A 20,932-nucleotide genomic window follows, 5' to 3' on the forward strand; every position below is an offset into this window, starting at 1 on the left:
AAGCCAAGTTCGCCATTTATTGACCTTTTGAGAATGAAGTCAAGAGGGTGAGCCCTTCCTTTGACAAGAGAGCACCGCAAATGTGAGAGGATAAATGGTATCACGACTCATTCGGGAATCTACTTCCACAATTTAGACATAGATCTGAAGGAGAAGGAAAATTTCTACCGATCACCTGAACCTGTGTCAGCGATCACCCGCAGGATTTTCGATTCCACAGAGCACGTATATCGCATGTACTTGGTGGGTTTTAGCGGAGTCCAAGTATCGAACCACGGCTTCCTCTTTCTCGAGTCAGATTCTTTAACCACTGGTCTACCACGGCCATTTAATAATATATTAACAAGCAAATTAATATTATCAAGTAATCTGAAAGGAAACTACGAGCTGTAAAAAAATTTAGTTTTTCGAAATAAAAATACCAATACAATTATAAAAATAATTGAAGGACTAAAGACATTATAAATATTTGCGACATTGTCACATTGTGTTTTTTAGTAAAAAAAAAATTCCACATATGATGATGTTTCTGTGTACTGTATTACTATCGTGTGGAGTTTCCAGAAATTTGTAAAATATTTACCCATCTTGAATAGATACTTAGGAACAGTTTGAAATAAAAAAGTACACTTTTGGAAAAAATGTGACTTTGCCCCTAACCCTTTATTTGAATCGAAATCGTACGTTACTCAGTGCCAGTCTTCATCCACGATGCCATACAGGTGTTTTATCTTCTTCTACTACATCTGGGAACTAACCTTTACTTGGGCGGATCGGGGTTTTACTGGTTTTATCGGACTATAAAACCAGTTTCTTGCTTTATTCGAACAATGGCAGAGATTTTTTTATTTTTTTTTAAATGGCGGGCACTTGGGACGAAGACCCATTGGCCTCAGAAAGTGCCACAACTGCTACTCTCTTCTAGTTACCCAGTGGACACCTGTGGCGAAGCAGCGTCACCCACGTCACACAACCACAAACCCGTTTATAGGGCGGGTCACATTCATACGCAAAGGAGAAAGGACACAGAACACAGAGAGACAGAAAGAAACATCCATGTCCAGAGCAGGATTCGAACCCGCGACCATCGGCTCCGCAGTCAGGCACGCTAACCACTCGGCCACTTGGTCGGCTTCAGAGATATATTATAGGATATTCAAGTTATGACTCGAGCGGTGCGTGAAGAAGTAGTACAGTACATAATGGAGTATTTTAATGCTATCTTATGTTGCTACAGAGAAGCAACTAATTTTAATATTTCTGCTGTTTATGATGCTGAAAAATACCAAACTCATATAGTGCTTTGTGTGATTGAATGATTGCCGGGGAGATTTTAACTTATTACTAAAATTCAAAGCATAGAGAACTTTGACAATATTGCAGACATCTCTTGATAATAGTTAAAATTGAAATTAAAGTGCTTCCTCGCGGGTAAAATCCACACTTTGAAAAAATTTGGTTAATATGCAGTAGCTCTCAAAAGCGTTCGTACATTCTTAACTTTTAAAGAAATAGAGCTCTATTTATTAATTAAACCGAATATTTCAGAATGGTTATTTAACAACACGATCTTTAATGTATTCTTAACAAAATATCATTGAATATTTTAAAAACAAGGCAAAAGTTTATATCTATTCTGAAATACTCTTTTTAATTAATGAATAGAGCAATATTTTTTGGAAGTCATAAGTGTGCGAACGCTTTTGGGTGCAACTGTATATAGTTTAAAACTAATTAAGGTGTTAGGAATGGAAGAGAGGTTGAAGAATTAAAATATTCAAATACAGTTTTGCTGTGCATTCGACTTGGTTGTCATTTAAGCTTACATGTTGCACGAGATCATTTTTTAAGGAGACCAAGCTTTGTCGCCAAAGTTTGACTAGTAAAACATTATATTTGTTCTAAATATTGAAATTCTGCAAAACCTATATCAGAAAAAAGCTAGATATCTATGTCTCATTCAAACACTCGCACATACTGATGGTAAACCTCGATTTGAGATCAGATGTATTTGTATAGCATGTAATTAGAGAGAAAAGCCTTATAAATCTGTTTATTTACTCAATTATTAACAGAGAAGATCGAAACTAAAGATAGAGTTTTGTTAGCATTAGAAAAATAATTAAATCTATCAGTAAAACACAACAATAAGAACAAAATAAACACTTGGTTTCAGTAACTTCATATTTATTAATTCAGCGACTTAGTACCAATAACTGAGTTTGTAAAAAATAATGAAATATTGCAGAATGTGCGATAAAACTCATAAACAGAATCATCTACAGTTTTATTTATAACAATGGCTATTGCTAAACTAATGTGAAAAATTCATTTTTCAAACATCTTTCCTGAACCAACTAGTTAAAATTTTTAAACTGATTTTAGAATCGGGGTCTAAAACTGCTCCTTTTGTAGTCGATTTTCGAAGTTCAAGATCCTAGCGTAAGTGGTTCTGCAGTCATAATGAATTAGAAATAACGTTCTACAACAAGTAAGAAAAAAAATAATTGAAAAGTAAATTAAAAATATATATATAAAAAAAAGGTTAACACAAAAGCAAAGTTGAAAAAAATTAAGTTTACTAAGTGCAAATTTGTAAAATTAATTTTCAAACAGTGCCTTATATGATTACGATTTTAGTCAAATTTTTCAACCGTCTTTTGTAGTTAGGATTCAAGTCCATTTGTGGTCCAATGAAGCAGAATTGACTATCATAAATATATTTATGTAAAAAAAAAAAGTTTCATGTTTTTTTATTAAAACTGATTTTCAAATTATTTCTTATAAGCTATCAGATTTGTAAAATTTTTAAGCCATACCCTCGAAGAATTAAAATTTTAATTCCAGCTTTATTAAAAAATAAATGAATAAATAAAATGAAATAAAAAAACGGAGTTTCCAATGGCATTTATAGAAAAAATTAAAGCTCAAATACAAATAATATGGCACCATCTTGAAAAGTCCCGCAGTGGACTGATCGTTAAGACACGGTTCCCAGCAGATCACCGAAGTCAACCATCACTGGCTGCGGTCAGTGCGCGGGTGGGTGACCACTTGGATCAGTCTGGGTAGGGACCGAGGGTGTGCGGTATTAGTCCTCGTTAAACTGTTCTACCGTAAAGTGCTCGACTTCGCGTGCAGGTCGTCGGACGACCGAAGCATGGATGCCCTCTCCAGAGGATCAAAATTGTGATGGCATGTCTTCGAATCATCCTCAGGGATGTTTCCCAGACCGTCGCCAATAGCCCATTGTGCCGCTCTAGTGCGACGTAAATGAACTAATTAACTAACCATCTTGAAAACATGATTAGAAGTTAGCTTCCTGATGTTTTTACACTTCTCAGATTCTCTTAGTTATAAATGATTATAATTGTACAATTATATTGTACACGCATTTGATAATAAGAGTTTAAATTTGAATGTAAATACATGTTGATTAGAGAAGAACCAAATTTGCCTTTTCATGTTCGCATTTATGAAATTTTAATGGAATAATAATTATATTAAATTTCCTGGAAGGTGTTTTGATTCCTATATGCCATTTTAATATTTTATATTGGCAATCGCAGCGCTCGAATGCGCCATCTAGGGTGAAACCGGTTTCATGCCTTTGGCCCTTCTCCCTTCCCTCTCCTCCTCTTTTCAGTTGTAAAGGAATGTACTACGATATTTTCCCTTTTCTTAATATTTTTCCTTTTTAATTAGTAGAGATATTTTTTGAAAATTTCCGTGAGGCTTTTCTTTAGAACTATGTTTAATACGGATGGTGTTTTCAGAAGAAATGTAAACAATAACAATCTCGAGCTTTATGCCTGCTCTAGTTCCGGTTCGAAAGTTTGCAGCTGCTTACTACATGTTAATCTGCGAGGCTATATTTTCAAACGGATAATTTTGTTTTCAATAAAAGAAATAAATTAGATAATTTCTGAGCTCAAATCTCCCGTATTTCATAAGATATTAATGATATTATGTAATTCTGGTGAGTTAGAAGTAAAAATTTGTTTTAGTTATTTAGAAATATATTGTTAAAAAAGGTGACATGGTTGCTAGATTTTGAATAACTCGCTTTTTTGGCAGTCTTGATATGGCCTCTTTCCATAAGTTTATTACTGTTTGTTCTTGTTGTAAGCTGTGCACCATCTTACGTTAGAGTTAACACTTTTAGCATTGTAAACACAAGTAATAAGTAATCAAATACATTGTTCGCAAGAATCTCAAAACACAACGATGCCAAATGGCTTTAAAATACAACGGAAACAGTAACCCGGAAGCGATATTCCACTTTGACTAACTCTGGGGCACTCCAATTGTCACTGTTTGGCGTGCGAATTCTTAACCCGCCAAATCAATGAATCTCACGCTTTCTCGAATCGTACAAGATTAAACTTCAACCGCTATTATTTTTTTTTTATACGAGTGCAAGTAGTGTTTGTTTATGGAATGATCGGTGGAACTCGTTTGTACAAAAATTTGTTAATTTAAATGAACAATAAAATTACTTAAGATATATAAATTGTATTTTTCGTATGTTTTAGTTTCACGTTAATTGTTTCATATAACGCAACTTCTTTTTTAATTCAAGTAACGTAAAAATGGAGCAGTAATTAATTATACAACTATATGTTTGTATTTACGTGGCGCAACGCAATTTCATTATATTTATAAATAAACATTTATACCATTTATGATTTCATCTATAGAATCATATTTCCGCTTAGAACTAAATGCTGAATTTTTTTTTAATAAATTTGCTACAAAAATAATTAATATCAAGAAGTTTAGCACTAAACCTAAACAACAATTACCATACCTTTTATAAAAAATTACGGTTAATATATCCATATTTCAATCAGTTGTTGAAAATTATTCTTGATTTCTTCTTTGCAATTTAAAAAATAACTCATCAATATCAAAAATAAGACCTGAATTAATACGAACAATTTTATCTATGCCAATTATTTAAATATTTACTTATTAGTTACTAGTCATATTAATAATAAAAAGTACTTTCTCGAATCGTACGAGATTAAACTTCAACCGCTATTATTTTTTTTTTTATACGAGTGCAAGTAGTGTTTGTTTATGGAATGATCGGTGGAACTCGTTTGTACAAAAATTTGTTAATTTAAATGAACAATAAAATTACTTAAGATATATAAATTGTATTTTTCGTATGTTTTAGTTTCACGTTAATTGTTTCATATAACGCAACTTCTTTTTTAATTCAAGTAACGTAAAAATGGAGCAGTAATTAATTATACAACTATATGTTTGTATTTACGTGGCGCAACGCAATTTCATTATATTTATAAATAAACATTTATACCATTTATGATTTCATCTATAGAATCATATTTCCGCTTAGAACTAAATGCTGAATTTTTTTTTAATAAATTTGCTACAAAAATAATTAATATCAAGAAGTTTAGCACTAAACCTAAACAACAATTACCATACCTTTTATAAAAAATTACGGTTAATATATCCATATTTCAATCAGTTGTTGAAAATTATTCTTGATTTCTTCTTTGCAATTTAAAAAATAACTCATCAATATCAAAAATAAGACCTGAATTAATACGAACAATTTTATCTATGCCAATTATTTAAATATTTACTTATTAGTTACTAGTCATATTAATAATAAAAAGTAATTAAAATCTGAATAAAAAATGTCTTCAAAATGAGTTAAATACAATCCAATTTACTGTAATGGTGAATAAGGATAAACTAATACATTTAGTAATAATTTTTATTTTATTTTAATTTAAAACTCAATGCAGAAAAATAACGAATTATTTCGCTATGGTTGCTTTCAGTGTCTTAAATTTTGCCTAGTTTTTATTTTAATTTCGACCAACTTTTTTTACCAGCAAGAAACAATGGTTCTCCTCGAAAAGAAAACCCAACGATTCTTAGTATAGTCTCACCGTTTTAATATGAAATTATCAACATTTCATTCCAGTAGAAAGTTAATATCCTGTAAACAGTCACTGAGCATTTTTTCTTAAGTGAATTTGCTTAATAACTAATATTTTCTGTTTCGGGCAGTATGGTTCCCATATATTAACCTACAATGTTCAAACTGGGTCAGTCACATTTTTTAAATCTTTAGGTGAAACATAAAATATTGTAATTATACACTAATTAGGGTGCGATCACGTTTAATTTTGCTTAAAGAGTAAACATTTTTAAACAGAACTTGATTCACAAATAAAATATATTGCTTAATTATATGGTGTAGCATTTAGACAACCACAAAATGTTGAGAAAAATACTAAATATGCTGCAATTCAATGAGTACATTTTATTTTAATGATTATGTACTAAAATTTAAATGAAATGAGAATTCTTTTCTTTCATGCACATGCATTTCTTTTAAAAGTGCTTTTTTAATTTTTTTCATTTATTTAGATTATCTTGTATTTTTAATTATAAAACACGCTTGAAATCATTTGTCTTCGATTATGTTCTGAGAAACTACAATTTTCTTAAAATTTATGAAGTGAAAAAGATATGGTAAATTAGAATTAATAGTAATAATGCAAAAATTATTTTGCTTATTTGCCTCAAAAACCAAATATATTCGATTTGGTCGAACATAAATACATTTCGATATCAATTGATGTATTTTGAGCAACAAAATCCATGGGTTGTAGTAAAACTTGCAGATTCTTTTCCAATTTTCATAGTGTGAAATAATTTTCACGCTAAATCTTTCTTGGCATAAAACAAATTTATTTAAACACCTAATTATGCTACATCACAAACATAAAATTAAGTATATAAAAATAATTGTAAATGACATCGTCAAAAACGCTTCTCTCCTTCCCAAAACGAGATTCTTTTTTAATTAATTCTTAAGTTTTGTTCATATCTCGTAGCGCCATCTAGTGGTGGGTAATCTTACAGTTGTATTTATGCATAATAAATTTTTAGTGTTTATTAATTTTTAAATATAAAAGCATATTAAATAAATTAAATTTTAAATATAGTTATAAATTTGATAACCATCTGATTTCCTTTTCCGAATGTTATAATAAATATTTATATATTGTGGGAAAAAATGTGCAAAAATGGAAAAAGAAATAGCATGGTAAAAAGTTGTTTCTAAGAGGTATATTCTCTTACGTTATTAAAATTTAACATTTATAATAAAGTGGTAATTATACTTAATATCTTTTGGAAAACTTGCAAATAGAATGCTTTAATTTAAAAAGCTGTTTAAACTATAATCAATGTATAGTATTTTGGCCGAAATAGAATTTACGAGTCGCAATTGGTTACCAAATATTTGCCTGCATCTTTTCTGCATGTCTGCATGTATCAGGTATTCAACCAAACAATTATTCTTTGCATCTTTTATCAACACTAAGCTCAAATAGAAGGGGAAAATTAAATAAAAATAAATACGATAGTAAAAATAAAAACGATAATCAAGTTTAAAAAGACGATGTTCCTTGTTTACAGTGAAGGGTTGCCACAGACTCTTTCGTAGATATGCGCGCATAACAATTAAGCAGTTATCGCGCAGTTTGGCGAAGAAGTGCCCCAGAGTTAGTCATAGTGGAATATCGCAACCCGGAAATTTAGGCGGGACCGAGCTTGCAGCTTTCCCTAGTGTAGAAAACACCATCCATTAAAACAAAAAAAATATTTTTAATTATTTTCTTTTAACTGAGTATGTTATATTTTCTCTTATGCTTTTAATAATCAAAATGAAATTAAATGAATTATTTATTCAGTTAATTAAAAAATTATTTAATTAAATATTTTTAATGCTAAAAAATTAACTTTAGATAAATTTAAATTTTTTAGATCAAGAAGATTTTATTGGCGATCGAAATGGGCTGCAGGTGGCGTAGAGCAGAACTCTTTTTCCTATGGCAACACTTCACATGCTTTCCCCATTAGCGTGTGGAAAGTCATAGAGGAAGGAAGTACGTTAGTTTCTCTCTTGATTTTCAAATAGATTGAAATCTCTTAACTTGAAGAACTATATGGAACTGAAAACTACATTAAACATAGTTCTAAAGAAAACTATTATGGAAATTTTAAAAAATATTCTTATTAAATAAAAAGGAAAAATATTAAGAAAAGGGAAAATATCGTAGTACATTCCTATACAACTGAAAAGAGGAGGAGAGGGAAGGGAGAAGGATCGCGAATAGCTATGGCTCTGCTGTGACGTCAATTATAAAATGAAATAAAACTTAAATTGAGATATTTCTAGGAAGGGTTTTTTACGCAGGATAAAAACAAGTTTGGCTTTGGAACAGATCCAATACTGGAACAGATATCATATACCTGTTATACATGCTCCAGAAACATGGGCCACCGAGGTTGAAGTAGTAATCAATTAATCAATGGAAGCGAGAAACCGCGGTTGGTTGTTGTGGTGAATGGTGTTTATTCAAACAAGAACTAAGCACGAAGAAGACGAAACGAATTCGGTAAGTTATTCAATAATTAAACTTATTACTACTTTTAATGAGTACCTCACCGTTAAGCATTAGTATGATTAATTATATGTTGATATTGTTTTTAAGGTTGTCATGTCTGATCCTAGATTAAAACAGATAAGAATCAAAACAGGTGTGGTGAAAAGGTATGACTGTCATTTATTGATAAAATGAAATTTATCTACTTTATCAGGTTTCTTTGAAGTTAAACAGTTGTTTTATAATTTATTAATTCGCATTTCATAAATTACTTTTATTGTATCATTTACTATTGTATTAATATTTTGGATGTCTTTTTATGTTGGTTGACATCTGTCTCAATTGGTATTTCTAATTAAAATCATGACTATTTTCTGTATGTGTCAATTGCTTAAAATAATTTTGTGATAGTCTGTTTTAAGCAAGTATTGGTTATTTAAAAACTATTTTAATTTTGTTGTTAAATTTTAGCTTTTGATTGACTATAATTTAAAACCTTAGTTTTTAGAAAAAAGGAAATCCAGTGTGTTATAATAGGGGATATTGCTGTATCGTGATCTCTCGCTCCAATTACAATCGCCAAGGTGCCAAATAGATTTTAAACTTGCAAATTTTTGTAAAAAAAGGAGCATTTAGATGAGTTTATACCTTTCGAATTGGTCCCTTTGATGTTTTTTTCTTCTTCTTTTTTTAGTTTCCCCAAAGTTGTCAAAACTTGGCGATTATTCTGTCACAGATCCCGATACAGAAATCTCCCCTGATTACATATGCAGAAGAACTCTGACTTGCCATTGTCAAGATAGTCTGACAACTATATGAGCGATGTAACATTACAGCCGTTGCAATAAAATGCTATTGTAGCTATCCCGGCTAGCTAACTCTAATCAATAATAATATAATTGTAAATAATAATAACAAGTGAATGAATGAAAAAAATTAAGGAGAATAATACTATGGAAAGTTGGCATTTCTGATAATGCTTTGAGCAAAGCTTTAATTTTAAATTATGGGTTGTATGCTATTTAGCTGTAAAGATTTGTTTTCAATTTAATATTTTTTTTGTTGAATTTCTTGGCCTTTAAAGAATTGTTTAGACTTAATGGAAAAAAAAAACTTAAATTAAACAATCATGAAGTCTTTTAAAAAAAAATTGCCATTTTACGGAGATGTTTCACAATGCAAACAATTTGAGAGAGCTTAGGTGAAAGATAGACTAAAAACTCACAGCAGTTATAAAAAAAAAAACACATTCATTTACCCATTAACGCCCAAATTATTTCTGTATAATATATTTCATTGAATCTTTCAAATCTAATTTATTATAACCTAATATGAGTATAAAACTTAAAATTTAAGCATATTTTGTATTTATTCTAAAATTACAGCCTGTCCTCAATTGAGGACACTGGGCATTCCAGTGAGAGAATTATCTCTTTTGGATTAACATGCTAAGATTGTGGTTAGTTCTTATTTTAAGCGTCTTTTTTAATTTTTTGGTATAAAATAGGTAAGTTGTATTATTCCTTAAAACTAAATATAATTTTAAACTTCTGATAATGCTTGTAAACATTATTATTTGAATTACAAAAAAGAAAAAATATGAAAATAACTGATTTTAGTAAATGAAAAATACCATGTAATTTCATTTTATGTATATTTAGTAGAGCGTACTTAAATTACTTAAGCACATAAAATAATTAAAAATACATAAAATATTCACTACATGAAAGCATTTTAAATATAAACTAAAGTATATACTAATTAGTTGCCCAATTTACTATGAAACTTAGGATAACAAAGTATGCATAAAATTACGTTGCATTTCTACTATCATCTAATAATTAGGACTGAGAACTTCATTAAATATTTACATGATCCAGTGTTTTCACTGCAGCGCGAGAACGCGTGAATCTCGCATATTTTTTTCTTTTCTCGCATTAAAAAATGATTACCGCGAGAAATTCGTGCATTCTATAAACCAATTTCAAAATTCGCGAATTTCTCGCATTTTGAAAAAATTTGTCATTTGCGCCATTTAGAATAAAATCCGTTTCACTTTTCTTCCTGGCTCTTTCATTATTTTCAACATCTGCCTCATTATCTAGCTTCTCTATTTACCAGTATTGTTCAGAACCTTTAAGAACAACAGAACACCATCTCTCGGAACCACGGAACCTCTTTTAGAACGCATTTCTCTGCAACCACGTGTTTAAACGTAGGTGAAGTTTCTTCATGTAAGACGTCCAAATTTTTTGCGCATTAATGTAAGATGGACAAATACCTTGTAAAGGCAATATCTTCTACTCCGAAACGGACAAATGAAAATTAAACAAATGTGGGTAGAAACGATCAAAACGAAACAAATACGCATTTGAGCAACCTAATGAGAATAGCTGATGAAAAAGTAGACGTAGAACATTTTCCATATCATGTGCAGCAAAAATATTCAATGCTTTAAAAATTAGAAGATGTTAAAAATGTATTATAATTAAAGAAATGATTTTTTTTTCCAAGTCTCTTTACGTGTGTGTGTGCGTGTTTTTTTTTTTTTTAATTTTTAGAAATCTCACTTAACTTTTTGAAATCTCACCCTGTTTTTGAGAAAGAGTGAGAGATTCTCACCCATTTTTTTTCTGCGATGAAAACACTGCGATCTGATGAGAAAACTAAGTTTTCATCAATTTCAGTCAGCGCCATTCTAAGAAATTGGATTGTGTAAACAGGCCTTAAGGTGAATGCTTTACATAAACCTATTAAAGTGCTCTTATACCAGAAATAATTCTTAGTTCACTTTTAACATTTCTCACAGAATTATATGAATTTATGGTCAAAAATATATTGCAGCTGACCATTATAATAAAACTGGAATGATTTTTCAATATTTTATTGCCCTATATTTTCACACGAAGCTGAGCAAAAAAATGTTAAATGAAATAAGTTTTTTTTTTTTTTTTTTAAATTTTATCAACTCATTCATATTTTCATGTGGTTTAATTATAGTTGTTTCGTTCATTTTTGCTTTGTTTATTTTTGCTTTATACCATCTGTAAGATTAAATTGGAGTATTTAAAATAATGTTCTAAAGGGTTTAATTTGATTTAATTGTTGGAAAGTACGGAATATATCTGAGAAGTACTGAAAATATTTTGTGTTTGCAAAATAAAAACCATCTGGTTCTAAATTTAATTTCTAGAATTGTTTCTATATTATTATATTTATTATTCAGTGTATGTTCTGATGTCTTTAGGAAAGCTTAACTGATATGTTTAAAAAACTAAATTTTAATGTTATTCTTTCATATTTAAATAGTTTTTCATATGTATACATGTCGTCATGTTGAATTTATTATTCATGGTAAATTGAATATATTTTTGCAGATTAGCAAAAGAAAAAGTAATGTATGAAAAAGAAGCTTTGAAAGAGAAAGAAAAGTTAGAAAAAATGCAAGCTTCTGGAGAAGATAGTTATTTAATAAGAAAACAGGTTAATGGCTTAATTTATTTATGCTATTTTTCCCCCCATCTTTTCTAAGGCAAAGGGGGTTTGCTAATTGCTCGCTTTATTTACTCACTCCCACAATTGCTTCATTATCATTATTGTTATTTGATGATAATAAACAGATTGTTACTTTAAAAACCAAGCTCGCTTCGCTCGCTATAAACTTAGGTACATTGCAAATGCACAAAAATCTAAGAATTCAAAACAATCATTCAAATCCATATAACAACTTTCTTTTAAAAAAAATTACATCTTTTTAGTAAATATTAAGTTATTAAAATGAATTTGAATCCAAATAAATGACATGTAATTTGTTAAACCTATTAGAAATGTGCTATAGTATAAAATCTTAAAGCGTAACAACACGACTGAGTCTCATTTTTCAATGAATAACTAATAACAATAATATAACAAATAAATTCGTGATATAAATAAAAAATCGTCAAATAAATTCGTAATACATAAATTCGTGAAAAAAAAAACGCTTTCGACAAAATTTTAAAATAGAGATCTATCGACAAACACTACTCACTTCTGCCTAGCTTAATAGTATGAAATCGCCACAGCTGATGCTCTCTCATGTTATTTCAGTTTCCGTTTTTAAAAGCGCTATATGTTGAGCCACCTCAGGTAGATTTGGCATGTGACATTTTTAGCGGCAATCATTGGTCGATTTTCTAGCGTTGCCATTCGGGGAGTTGTAATGAGGCTTTTTTTGTCGCCGTGTAAGAGAAATATATATATAGATATTTTTTAAATGTATTAGTACAGATTTAATTTTAGATTTTACTGTGAAAAAAATGAAAGATAATAATAATTTTAATCCATTATCATTACAACTTCTTATTTAAACTTGATTTTGATTATCATAGGTAATTTAGTTTTCAATAAAAACTCAGTAAATGTTTTTTTTTTCTTCCAAAGAGATTATATGGGATAGAACAAAAAGTGAATTTCTAATATTGTTTTACAATTTTAAATAGCTATTTTGTATTTGATTGCATTTGTATTGTGATAGCATTCATTGACAGTACATAATTTTACATAAAATTTATTATGAGAATAAATATAATTTATTTAAATGTAAACATTTTACATTAAAAAGTAAATGTAACTAAATGTATTGTTTAATAATTACTTGACAGTAATTTTTTGTATGCTTTTAGTTGCATAGTAAGGCAATATCCTTTTACTTTATAATATGATGAAGGTACACATTTTTAGTTTTATGCTCTTAATTTTAAATAAGAATCATAAATGGATTATAAGAATCATAAGGAATCAAAGGATAGTACTAAGAGGGGTTGATATATAAATGTTACAGTTAAATACCATTGAGTAAAAGATAAGTAATTTATAGGTAAATATCATTATAGCTCTTATTTATTTAGGCTGATAATAGCCAGAGACATTTTAATCATCTTTGTTTTGATTTTTCGGCCCAATTGAAATGTCGCAACAACAATCATAAACTATTTTAGACAACTATCTTTTTCTGATCAGGGGTGGAATAAAATTAAGACAATTTAGTCGTTAATCCTGACGCCCGGTGGCTGAGTGGTAGCGCTTCGCGCTGCCGTGCCACAGGTCCTTGGTTCGATCCTTGGGCCGGGCAAGGCAGACTCAGCCTTTCATCCCTTCAGTGGGTCGATAAAATGAGTACCAAGCGTGCTTGGGAACTAACACTGGGGGTTCCGCGTTCGGCTGACCACCTGACCGGAACATATGCTCCTGCACCCCAGAGCCCAAGGTCAAGAAAACTGAGATGGGCACAGTCGGCCTTGGCCCTCTTAATGGGCTGTAGCGCCACTGAGTTAGTCGTTAATCCTGAGGATGAGTAGCTAAAAGATAATTATGGCCCATAAACATTTTCACTGGTGCGCCTACATGTTTCAACTATATATATGTATGTAAATTTTGTATCCTCCTTCCCGGCCTAAGACCTGTTTTAATCCTTCCACTCGGCAACGGCGTTTTATATATATGCTCACTGATAATTTATTTTATGGTCATAGTTTAGTAACCCCTCGACCAACAGACCATAGTTAATTTTGTTCCCTGATGAGATACATAACTTCATTTCAAAACATTTAAACTTAAAGTTAAACTGTATAATTAAAATTTTTAATATTTAATTATAATTCTAATTATTTTTCAATAATTCTGCTGATTATTTGAATATGAGTTGTGTGTTTTTTTTTCTTAAACACATCAGTTTCCTATATTGCATTAATAATTAAGCTAAATAAAAATCTATTACCCTATATTTAAATTAAGATTTATGACATCATATTACAATCAGCATTTATCACATCATATTATAATTGACTTTTGTTGTTTTAAATCTTCCAAAAACTATTGAATTAATCCTGGTTCGAAAGAATAATTTTAATAAGAAGGACGATATTTGAATAAATTTCCCCCTTGGTGTAGCGCAAACATTTTAGAAAATGTTTGGCAGAAGCCTTTTGATCTCTATTTTATGCAGATAGCTAATACTTTCACACCATCTTTAAAAGAAAGGCTATTGATGTGCACACTAGCTAGCCATCAAGTTGCAGTCTGTTAGCTTCAGTCACAATCAAAGTTTTTCAAAGATTTACCTATCCAATGAATGAAAGTGTCTTACTTAGCTGTCAAATCTAATGAAGAAGGCCAAGCCCCCACACCCTTGGATGTTCTATCTGCAGTAAAGATATAAAGTCTTCATTTTCAAAGTACATTTTTCTTTAATTTTATCTTTTGGAGGGAGTCATATTGTTGCAGGCGTACACAGATTCTGTTATTCTGTAAAACGGGGTACCAATAGCTAGAAAAATGTCTTGGCTCTTTCATCTTCTACTAATTTTAGTTGGATAAATGGAATGGCCTTAATGCCTAGGGTGACCCTAACAGGAGTGAACTTTCAATGTATTTCACCCGAGAACATCTTTCCGCTGTGATGAACAATTCATATTTCTTTCATCACATCACACTTAATGTTAACTGCAATAATTAATTTAAATTATAATCAAGTAGGATTAGGATCAATTGCAATCTGTATTAAATCAATTTTTGAAGATTGTTTCATTCTTTGATTTCTTTGCAGGAAGAAGTGATGAAAGAATCTCGGATGATGATTCCAGATACTATAAAACGTTATCAAGTTGCTTATCAAGAACTACAAGAAATGTTGGTAGGTAATTAATATCACAGGGTTCCCACGGTCCTTAAAAGTCCTTAAAAACTGCTTAATTTTTATTTTGGAATATAAGGGCTCTTAAAAGTACTTAATTTTGGCGCAAGGTTTTTATAAGTCCTTAATTTTTCAGCATCACTATCGGAAAAAATTTTCAGTTCAATTTTTTTAAACAAAATACCGTTCTTTTATCACCTAGAATTGGACCATGCATAGAGGGCATGCATCATTTTAGAGAGACAAAAATAAATGTGTTTGAGGGGAAGGAAGCTTGTCCTTTTATTAATATATTGGTTCTTTCATATTGCTTTTGCAGAGGGGGGGGGGCAGTTTTAAGGTAAATAAGTAGAAGACCCACACTAACCTTCAAAATTGATAGAATTCAAGAAATTCAGATCTACTGGTCATCTGCTTATAGGAATTAAGTAAAACCCTAAGAAAAGAAGTATCAGAAATATTTTTTGAACTAGAATCCGTAACAAAAACTATTTCCTAAAATCTTGAAGAATTTAATTAATTTGTGTAATATTTCAATGTGTAATAAGTAACTAAATTTATTGAAAGCAGTGATATTTTTGTAAAATTTCTGATTATACTAAAAATTAAACAGATCTGTGATAAACAGGGTTTGAAAAATCCCACCCCACCTATGTTTTTCATCAAAAACCTGGGTTTTATTGGGTTTTTGATGAAAACCTCAAATTTTTTCAGAAATACTTTTCCTGAGTACTAAATAAGAATGCATGATTTGCTTCTAACAAGAAAATTAAATATTTAACTATTTATAACTCGTTTAGTTGCAATGTAAATTTTTTTTTAAAGTTTTATATTGTTACACTATTATTTTTGTTTCTTAAGGATAAGCAGATAGTTACATAATATTTAAATCTACTCAATTAAAAGATCCTTAGATATTAATAAAATCTTTATTCAGTTAACATGTTAACTTAATATACTGTTTTTTTTTTTTAAATTTTTATTCAATTTTTGGTTTTTTTAAAAATAATTTTCATCAGATTGTTTAGTAACATCATGTAAAGTTAATTCCTAATAACAGGCTTGGCTAGAAATAATTTTGTGTAAAGCTCATTATAAAAGTAAATATAGCACATTTGTTATTCAGTAATAAGTTAATTGGTAAATTGTTAAGTATGGTGAAGGATAGGAATTCAGGGTACCATTTTATGAAGACGGAATATTCAGGGTGTCAATTTAAGTGGTGATGATGGTGGAATATTAAGGTGTGGTTGGAGTTTGTATGGTATAGTGGGCCAAGTTGAAGATATTGACGAATTGAAGATAGGTGATGAAAATGATAGTTGAAGATGAAAACTGGATCAATTAATAAAAAGCTTTTATTTATTATATTTGCAGAGCTCGAGATACCAAATATACATATCATCCATAAGAATTTCAGTTGAATCAATTTTGCATAATAATATTAATAAGGACAGGCTATGGGAGATAAATCCCCCACAACCTGCCTAATCAAAAGCCAAATTAAAAAGTACGTGTAATTTGTTCCCAACGTACACAGAAGCATGGTTAGGAGATCCAAAATTGGCGAATTATCAAAATATAACATAGCCAAAACAAAGCCAACCAGCATTACCAATATAGAGTTAAAATAATACCTTGGCGATCATGAGTCGCCAACAAATTTATGAAAATTATTACAACCATGCAACTGAAAAATTTTTGCGGTTAGAAATTAGAATAAAAGTTATAAATAGATTTTTGTTTTCGATTAGCGGCGACAGTGAATTTATAAGTCTGCATTAGTAATGAAATAAAAAGTATCCGTTGCATTGATCTAGAAGAGAAGAAATAAATATTTTATGTTCGTTTAAAAAGATTAAGTTTTTGGTTTATTTTAAATATAATCCTTCTATTAATAAAATAAGCTTAAGTAATGAAGGATATTTTAAAAAAGATAGGAAATGCATATGTAATGCCAAATGTGGCATCACATTAAGTTATTTAGTAAATTGTTAAGTTATATACCGTTTTCAATATGTTTTTCATAAAATATTTAAATATTTTTTTACAAAACGTTACCTGATAAGGTGGTATTACAGGATTATTTTATAATAAAAGAATACCACTTTTAGTTTTCGACTGTTAATTTGTGATAAAAAATTTTTCAAATCATAATAATAGTTAGAGTGTATTAGGAATAATAGAGGATGATGAAGAAATATTACTAGTAAAAATCTATAAATGATTAAAATATAAATAATTTATCAGTATTTATTAATTAAGGAACCTTATCAACTTTCTGGCCATAGGAATATGTTGATATCTTTGAAAAATTGTTTTAGACCCTTTTATTTACATGTTTACTAACTGATAAAAACCTAATAATAAGAACTAATAAAAGGGAACTAATAATAATACAAATTTGTTTGAAAATTATAAATCTTTTCAAATGTAATTGTATTTTTATTCTATATAAATTTTCATAAAAATATTTATTGCAATGAATTTAAAAAATATATTGAGTATGCCTTATGTAAAAAATGTGGAATGATTTAAGGTGCTTAGATATTAGTATCACCTGTTTTTACTCAAAATGGGACTTAATTTTACATGGCATAGTTAAGAAAACTATTCTCAAGCATAACTGTAATTCAACTTTTTAGTATTAATTATTTTAAGATATACCTTTATGAATAAACATTTTATAAATAGAAAAGAAAGATTTATTTATAGCGTAACTGAATATTTAGCAAGATTGGCCCACAAATGAATATGTGATGCTGGTCTAGTAGCGAAATATAAAAACTTGTAATAAATTTTTCAATGTTTTTGCCAAATTTCTTTATTTACTCTTTTTTTTTAATATACATGAAAAAAATTGCAGATCTTAATTTCTGGACAAAATTTTACAATTCAATTTCAATGAAATCATTAAAAATTGAATATGGATTAGTTTCATGGATGATGTTAACCTTTAGCAATCTGAATATGTTTATTAAAAAAAGCCCAACCCGGCAGAAATTGCCCGGTACTTTGGCGAGCCCTGTTAATGAATGCAATCAGAATATCAGTGCTTACATTATGATAAAATTGTTTATTTTTTTATTTATAGATTTTTTTTTAAGAAATGTAAATAATTGGCACTGTTACTGGTAATATATATATGATGATTAACAATCATTCTATTTTTAAAGTCCTTAGTTTTTCAAAGAAGTCCTTAATTGTTTAAAGAAAAGGTCCTTAAAAGTGCTTAATTTTTGCCTTGTTAAAAGAGTGGGAACTCTGTATCAAAACTTACATCTGTTTACTTTATTATATGTAAATGCTTTGCACTAAACTTTATTGTAAGATGCTAACAATTAATATGTATTGTTAAAACAAATGTGTGTCAAGTTAAATGTGTTAAAAGTTTTCTCTCTCTCTCTATCTTTTTTTTAATATACATGAATAATAAATAGTTTCACCTGTAAACAGGAATTGAAGATAAATAATACATGAATAATAACATGAATAATAAATAGTTTCAAAATCCTTGAAAAAAGTTTTTTTTTTGTCTTTTGAAATGTTTAAACTTCTCTCTTTGACTACTATTTAATTCTTGTTAATTATATTCTGATACTATATTCTTATTAATTGTAGTTAAACTTAACCAGATGGTTTAAAGTATATTTTCTATATTTATAATATATATATATATTTTTTAGGAAAATGATGTAGAGCTATCTGAGGAGGAAGTATATCAAGCTGCTGCAGAAGTTTTAAAAGAGTCATCAAATATCGTAGCAGCAACATCGTAAATCATGTGCCTTATACTTATGTGATTTCGCTTTCAGAGGCAGAATGTATATAATTTACTAATGTAATTCCTTACATGTTGTGTTATTGTAAAAATTAAATTCCTTAATTTTTTTGGACATATTTGTTATTTTTTTTGTTAAATATTACATTATGAATTATAAATTTCTTTTTGCTTTAGTATGTTTGTTATGGGCTTTTTATTGTATATTGACAATATTTTCTTATAAATTTGTTGTATTAAGTTCAGGAATTTTGATTATTTTTTTCAACTGATATAGTTTTATCCTATTTAATATTTTTTAATTATCTGTTTATTTCGTTTATAAGTATTAACAGTATGAAATGAACCTTTAGTTGTTCAATTTTGTTCCTAAAATTTAGTACAGGATATGATACAGTTAGTTCCTTTAAGCAACAAATTTGCTTCTCTTGAACTTTTCTGATGAAAAACGACTTTGCATTGAAATTTTTGTAAAAATTTGCATATCTAGATCGCCAGCTAAAAGGTTAAATGAAATAAAGCATATTTCTTCTTTGATATGTTTATTCCTTTTTAAAATGTTACAGAAATATTTTTAATGAGTTTTATTTTTTAAGAAATATCAAAGTACCCCAGTTATTTGACACCTTTTTTGATCATTGCTATATTTATATGTATGTTATCACTAAAGTGTTGCAATGAGTTTTTCAACAGATTATCTTGCTAATGTTTAAATTAAGTAGGGTGATTCGTTACAGTGCTAAAAATTGGCTCATTTCTCAAACTATCTTGGTAATCTTTTTACTACCTAGATAATCTGCTCAATCACCCTGGTAATCTGCTAGAAAATCGTTAAAATTAAAACAAGATTTTTTGCTGGGACAACAGCAACCTTTCTGTTTGCTTAATTTAACATGTTATTTATTTTTCACTATATATATAAAAAAATCAAGTTATCAGAAGTGATTGTGCTCACGAAAAAATCTGGATTTTTCGCTAACCACGATCCGAAAGTTTTCGGAAATCCAAAGTCTAGAAGTTTAAGGAAATCATCGATCACATTTATATATAAATATTCTTGTATATTTTATTTAAAAATATTAGAACTAGAATTTACACTTGGCATCTCTTTCATTTGTAAATATTTTTTCTGGTAGAATAATAAATGTGTTTAGAGATAAAAGTAAACTTGCACATAATTATGCATTTAAATTATGCTGCCTATAATTCATTTAGAATATCATGTTTTGAAAATTTAAATGATTTAAGTTTATAAAGATATAAATTTTTTAAATGATTTTACTCAGGAAATTTTCAGGATTTTTGTGTTGGGCCCACAATCACTCCTGAGTGATTAAACCAAAGAATCATTAGTTGATAGAATTAATTTATGAATCACTTTAAAATCTGTAATACAAAGATTTAAAAAATTTAAAGTATTATTACTAGAGCTCGGATTTTGATGACCTAAAAAAATCTCAGCTAATGTCCTTAAAAAGTGCAAAAAATGCGAAAATTGCTCTTAAATTCCTTAAATAAAGTAAAAATATTGAACTAAAACAATGTTTTACTCTTTAAAATTATTATGAGTAATTTAAAAAATAAAAAGCAATGCAATACTTGTTCTACGTTCATTAAAGTTTGAAAAATATGTTTTATATCCTAAAATAACAAAAAAAGGAAAATATATTGACACCAAAACATTTTCATTTTGTATAGAAACTTTAATGAATATAACAACTTCCATCTCATAATATTACTAAATATCAGAATTACATTGGATTATTAAATGTTTTTTGATAATTTGAAATGTAAACAAGGGTTTCTAATCTGAAAGTAAATTTTTATACCTGGAGAAGCTTCTTTCAACATCTACTGATGTTATTGGTTCGTACTTGAAAAAGACAGTCTCATTTACTGACAGTTTTTCTTCAATTTGAAAAGATGTTTCTTCACCTGTTAATATCCTGGAGATTTTCTTTATTGTTTGGAAGCCAGTGTAATAATAAAAATTGATAAAAAACAATAAAAATTGGAAAAAATTAGCAAAAAACTTAA

General features: G+C 28.9%; 1 protein-coding gene across 1 annotated transcript; it reads left to right on the plus strand.

The window, feature by feature from the left end:
- The first annotated feature begins 8,136 nt into the window (after positions 1–8,136).
- Positions 8,137–19,432, plus strand: LOC107442266 (tubulin-specific chaperone A). Its single transcript, XM_087168125.1, has 5 exons — positions 8,137–8,453; positions 8,550–8,608; positions 11,819–11,924; positions 15,028–15,114; positions 18,801–19,432. Exons 1-5 carry the CDS (start codon positions 8,403–8,405, stop codon positions 18,891–18,893), a joined length of 396 nt encoding a protein of 131 aa, XP_087024251.1. The 5' UTR covers positions 8,137–8,402; the 3' UTR covers positions 18,894–19,432.
- Positions 19,433–20,932: the final 1,500 nt, after the last annotated feature.

This window comes from Parasteatoda tepidariorum, chromosome 7 (genome assembly GCF_982258835.1).
Source record: "Parasteatoda tepidariorum strain Cologne lab strain chromosome 7, Ptep-v5.0, whole genome shotgun sequence".
In the NCBI taxonomy this organism is placed as follows: Eukaryota; Metazoa; Arthropoda; class Arachnida; order Araneae; family Theridiidae; genus Parasteatoda; species Parasteatoda tepidariorum.

What these genes read in the sequence shown, in the direction of transcription:
- LOC107442266 (XM_087168125.1), top strand. Translation starts at nt 8,403, where the DNA reads ATGGTGTTTATTCAAACAAGAACTAAGCACGAAGAAGACGAAACGAAT. An exon ending in AAGAAGACGAAACGAATTCG is followed by an intron (nt 8,454 to 8,549) that starts GTAAGTTATTCA and finishes ATTGTTTTTAAG; the next exon opens with GTTGTCATGTCTGATCCTAG. An exon ending in GTTATTTAATAAGAAAACAG is followed by an intron (nt 11,925 to 15,027) that starts GTTAATGGCTTA and finishes ATTTCTTTGCAG; the next exon opens with GAAGAAGTGATGAAAGAATC.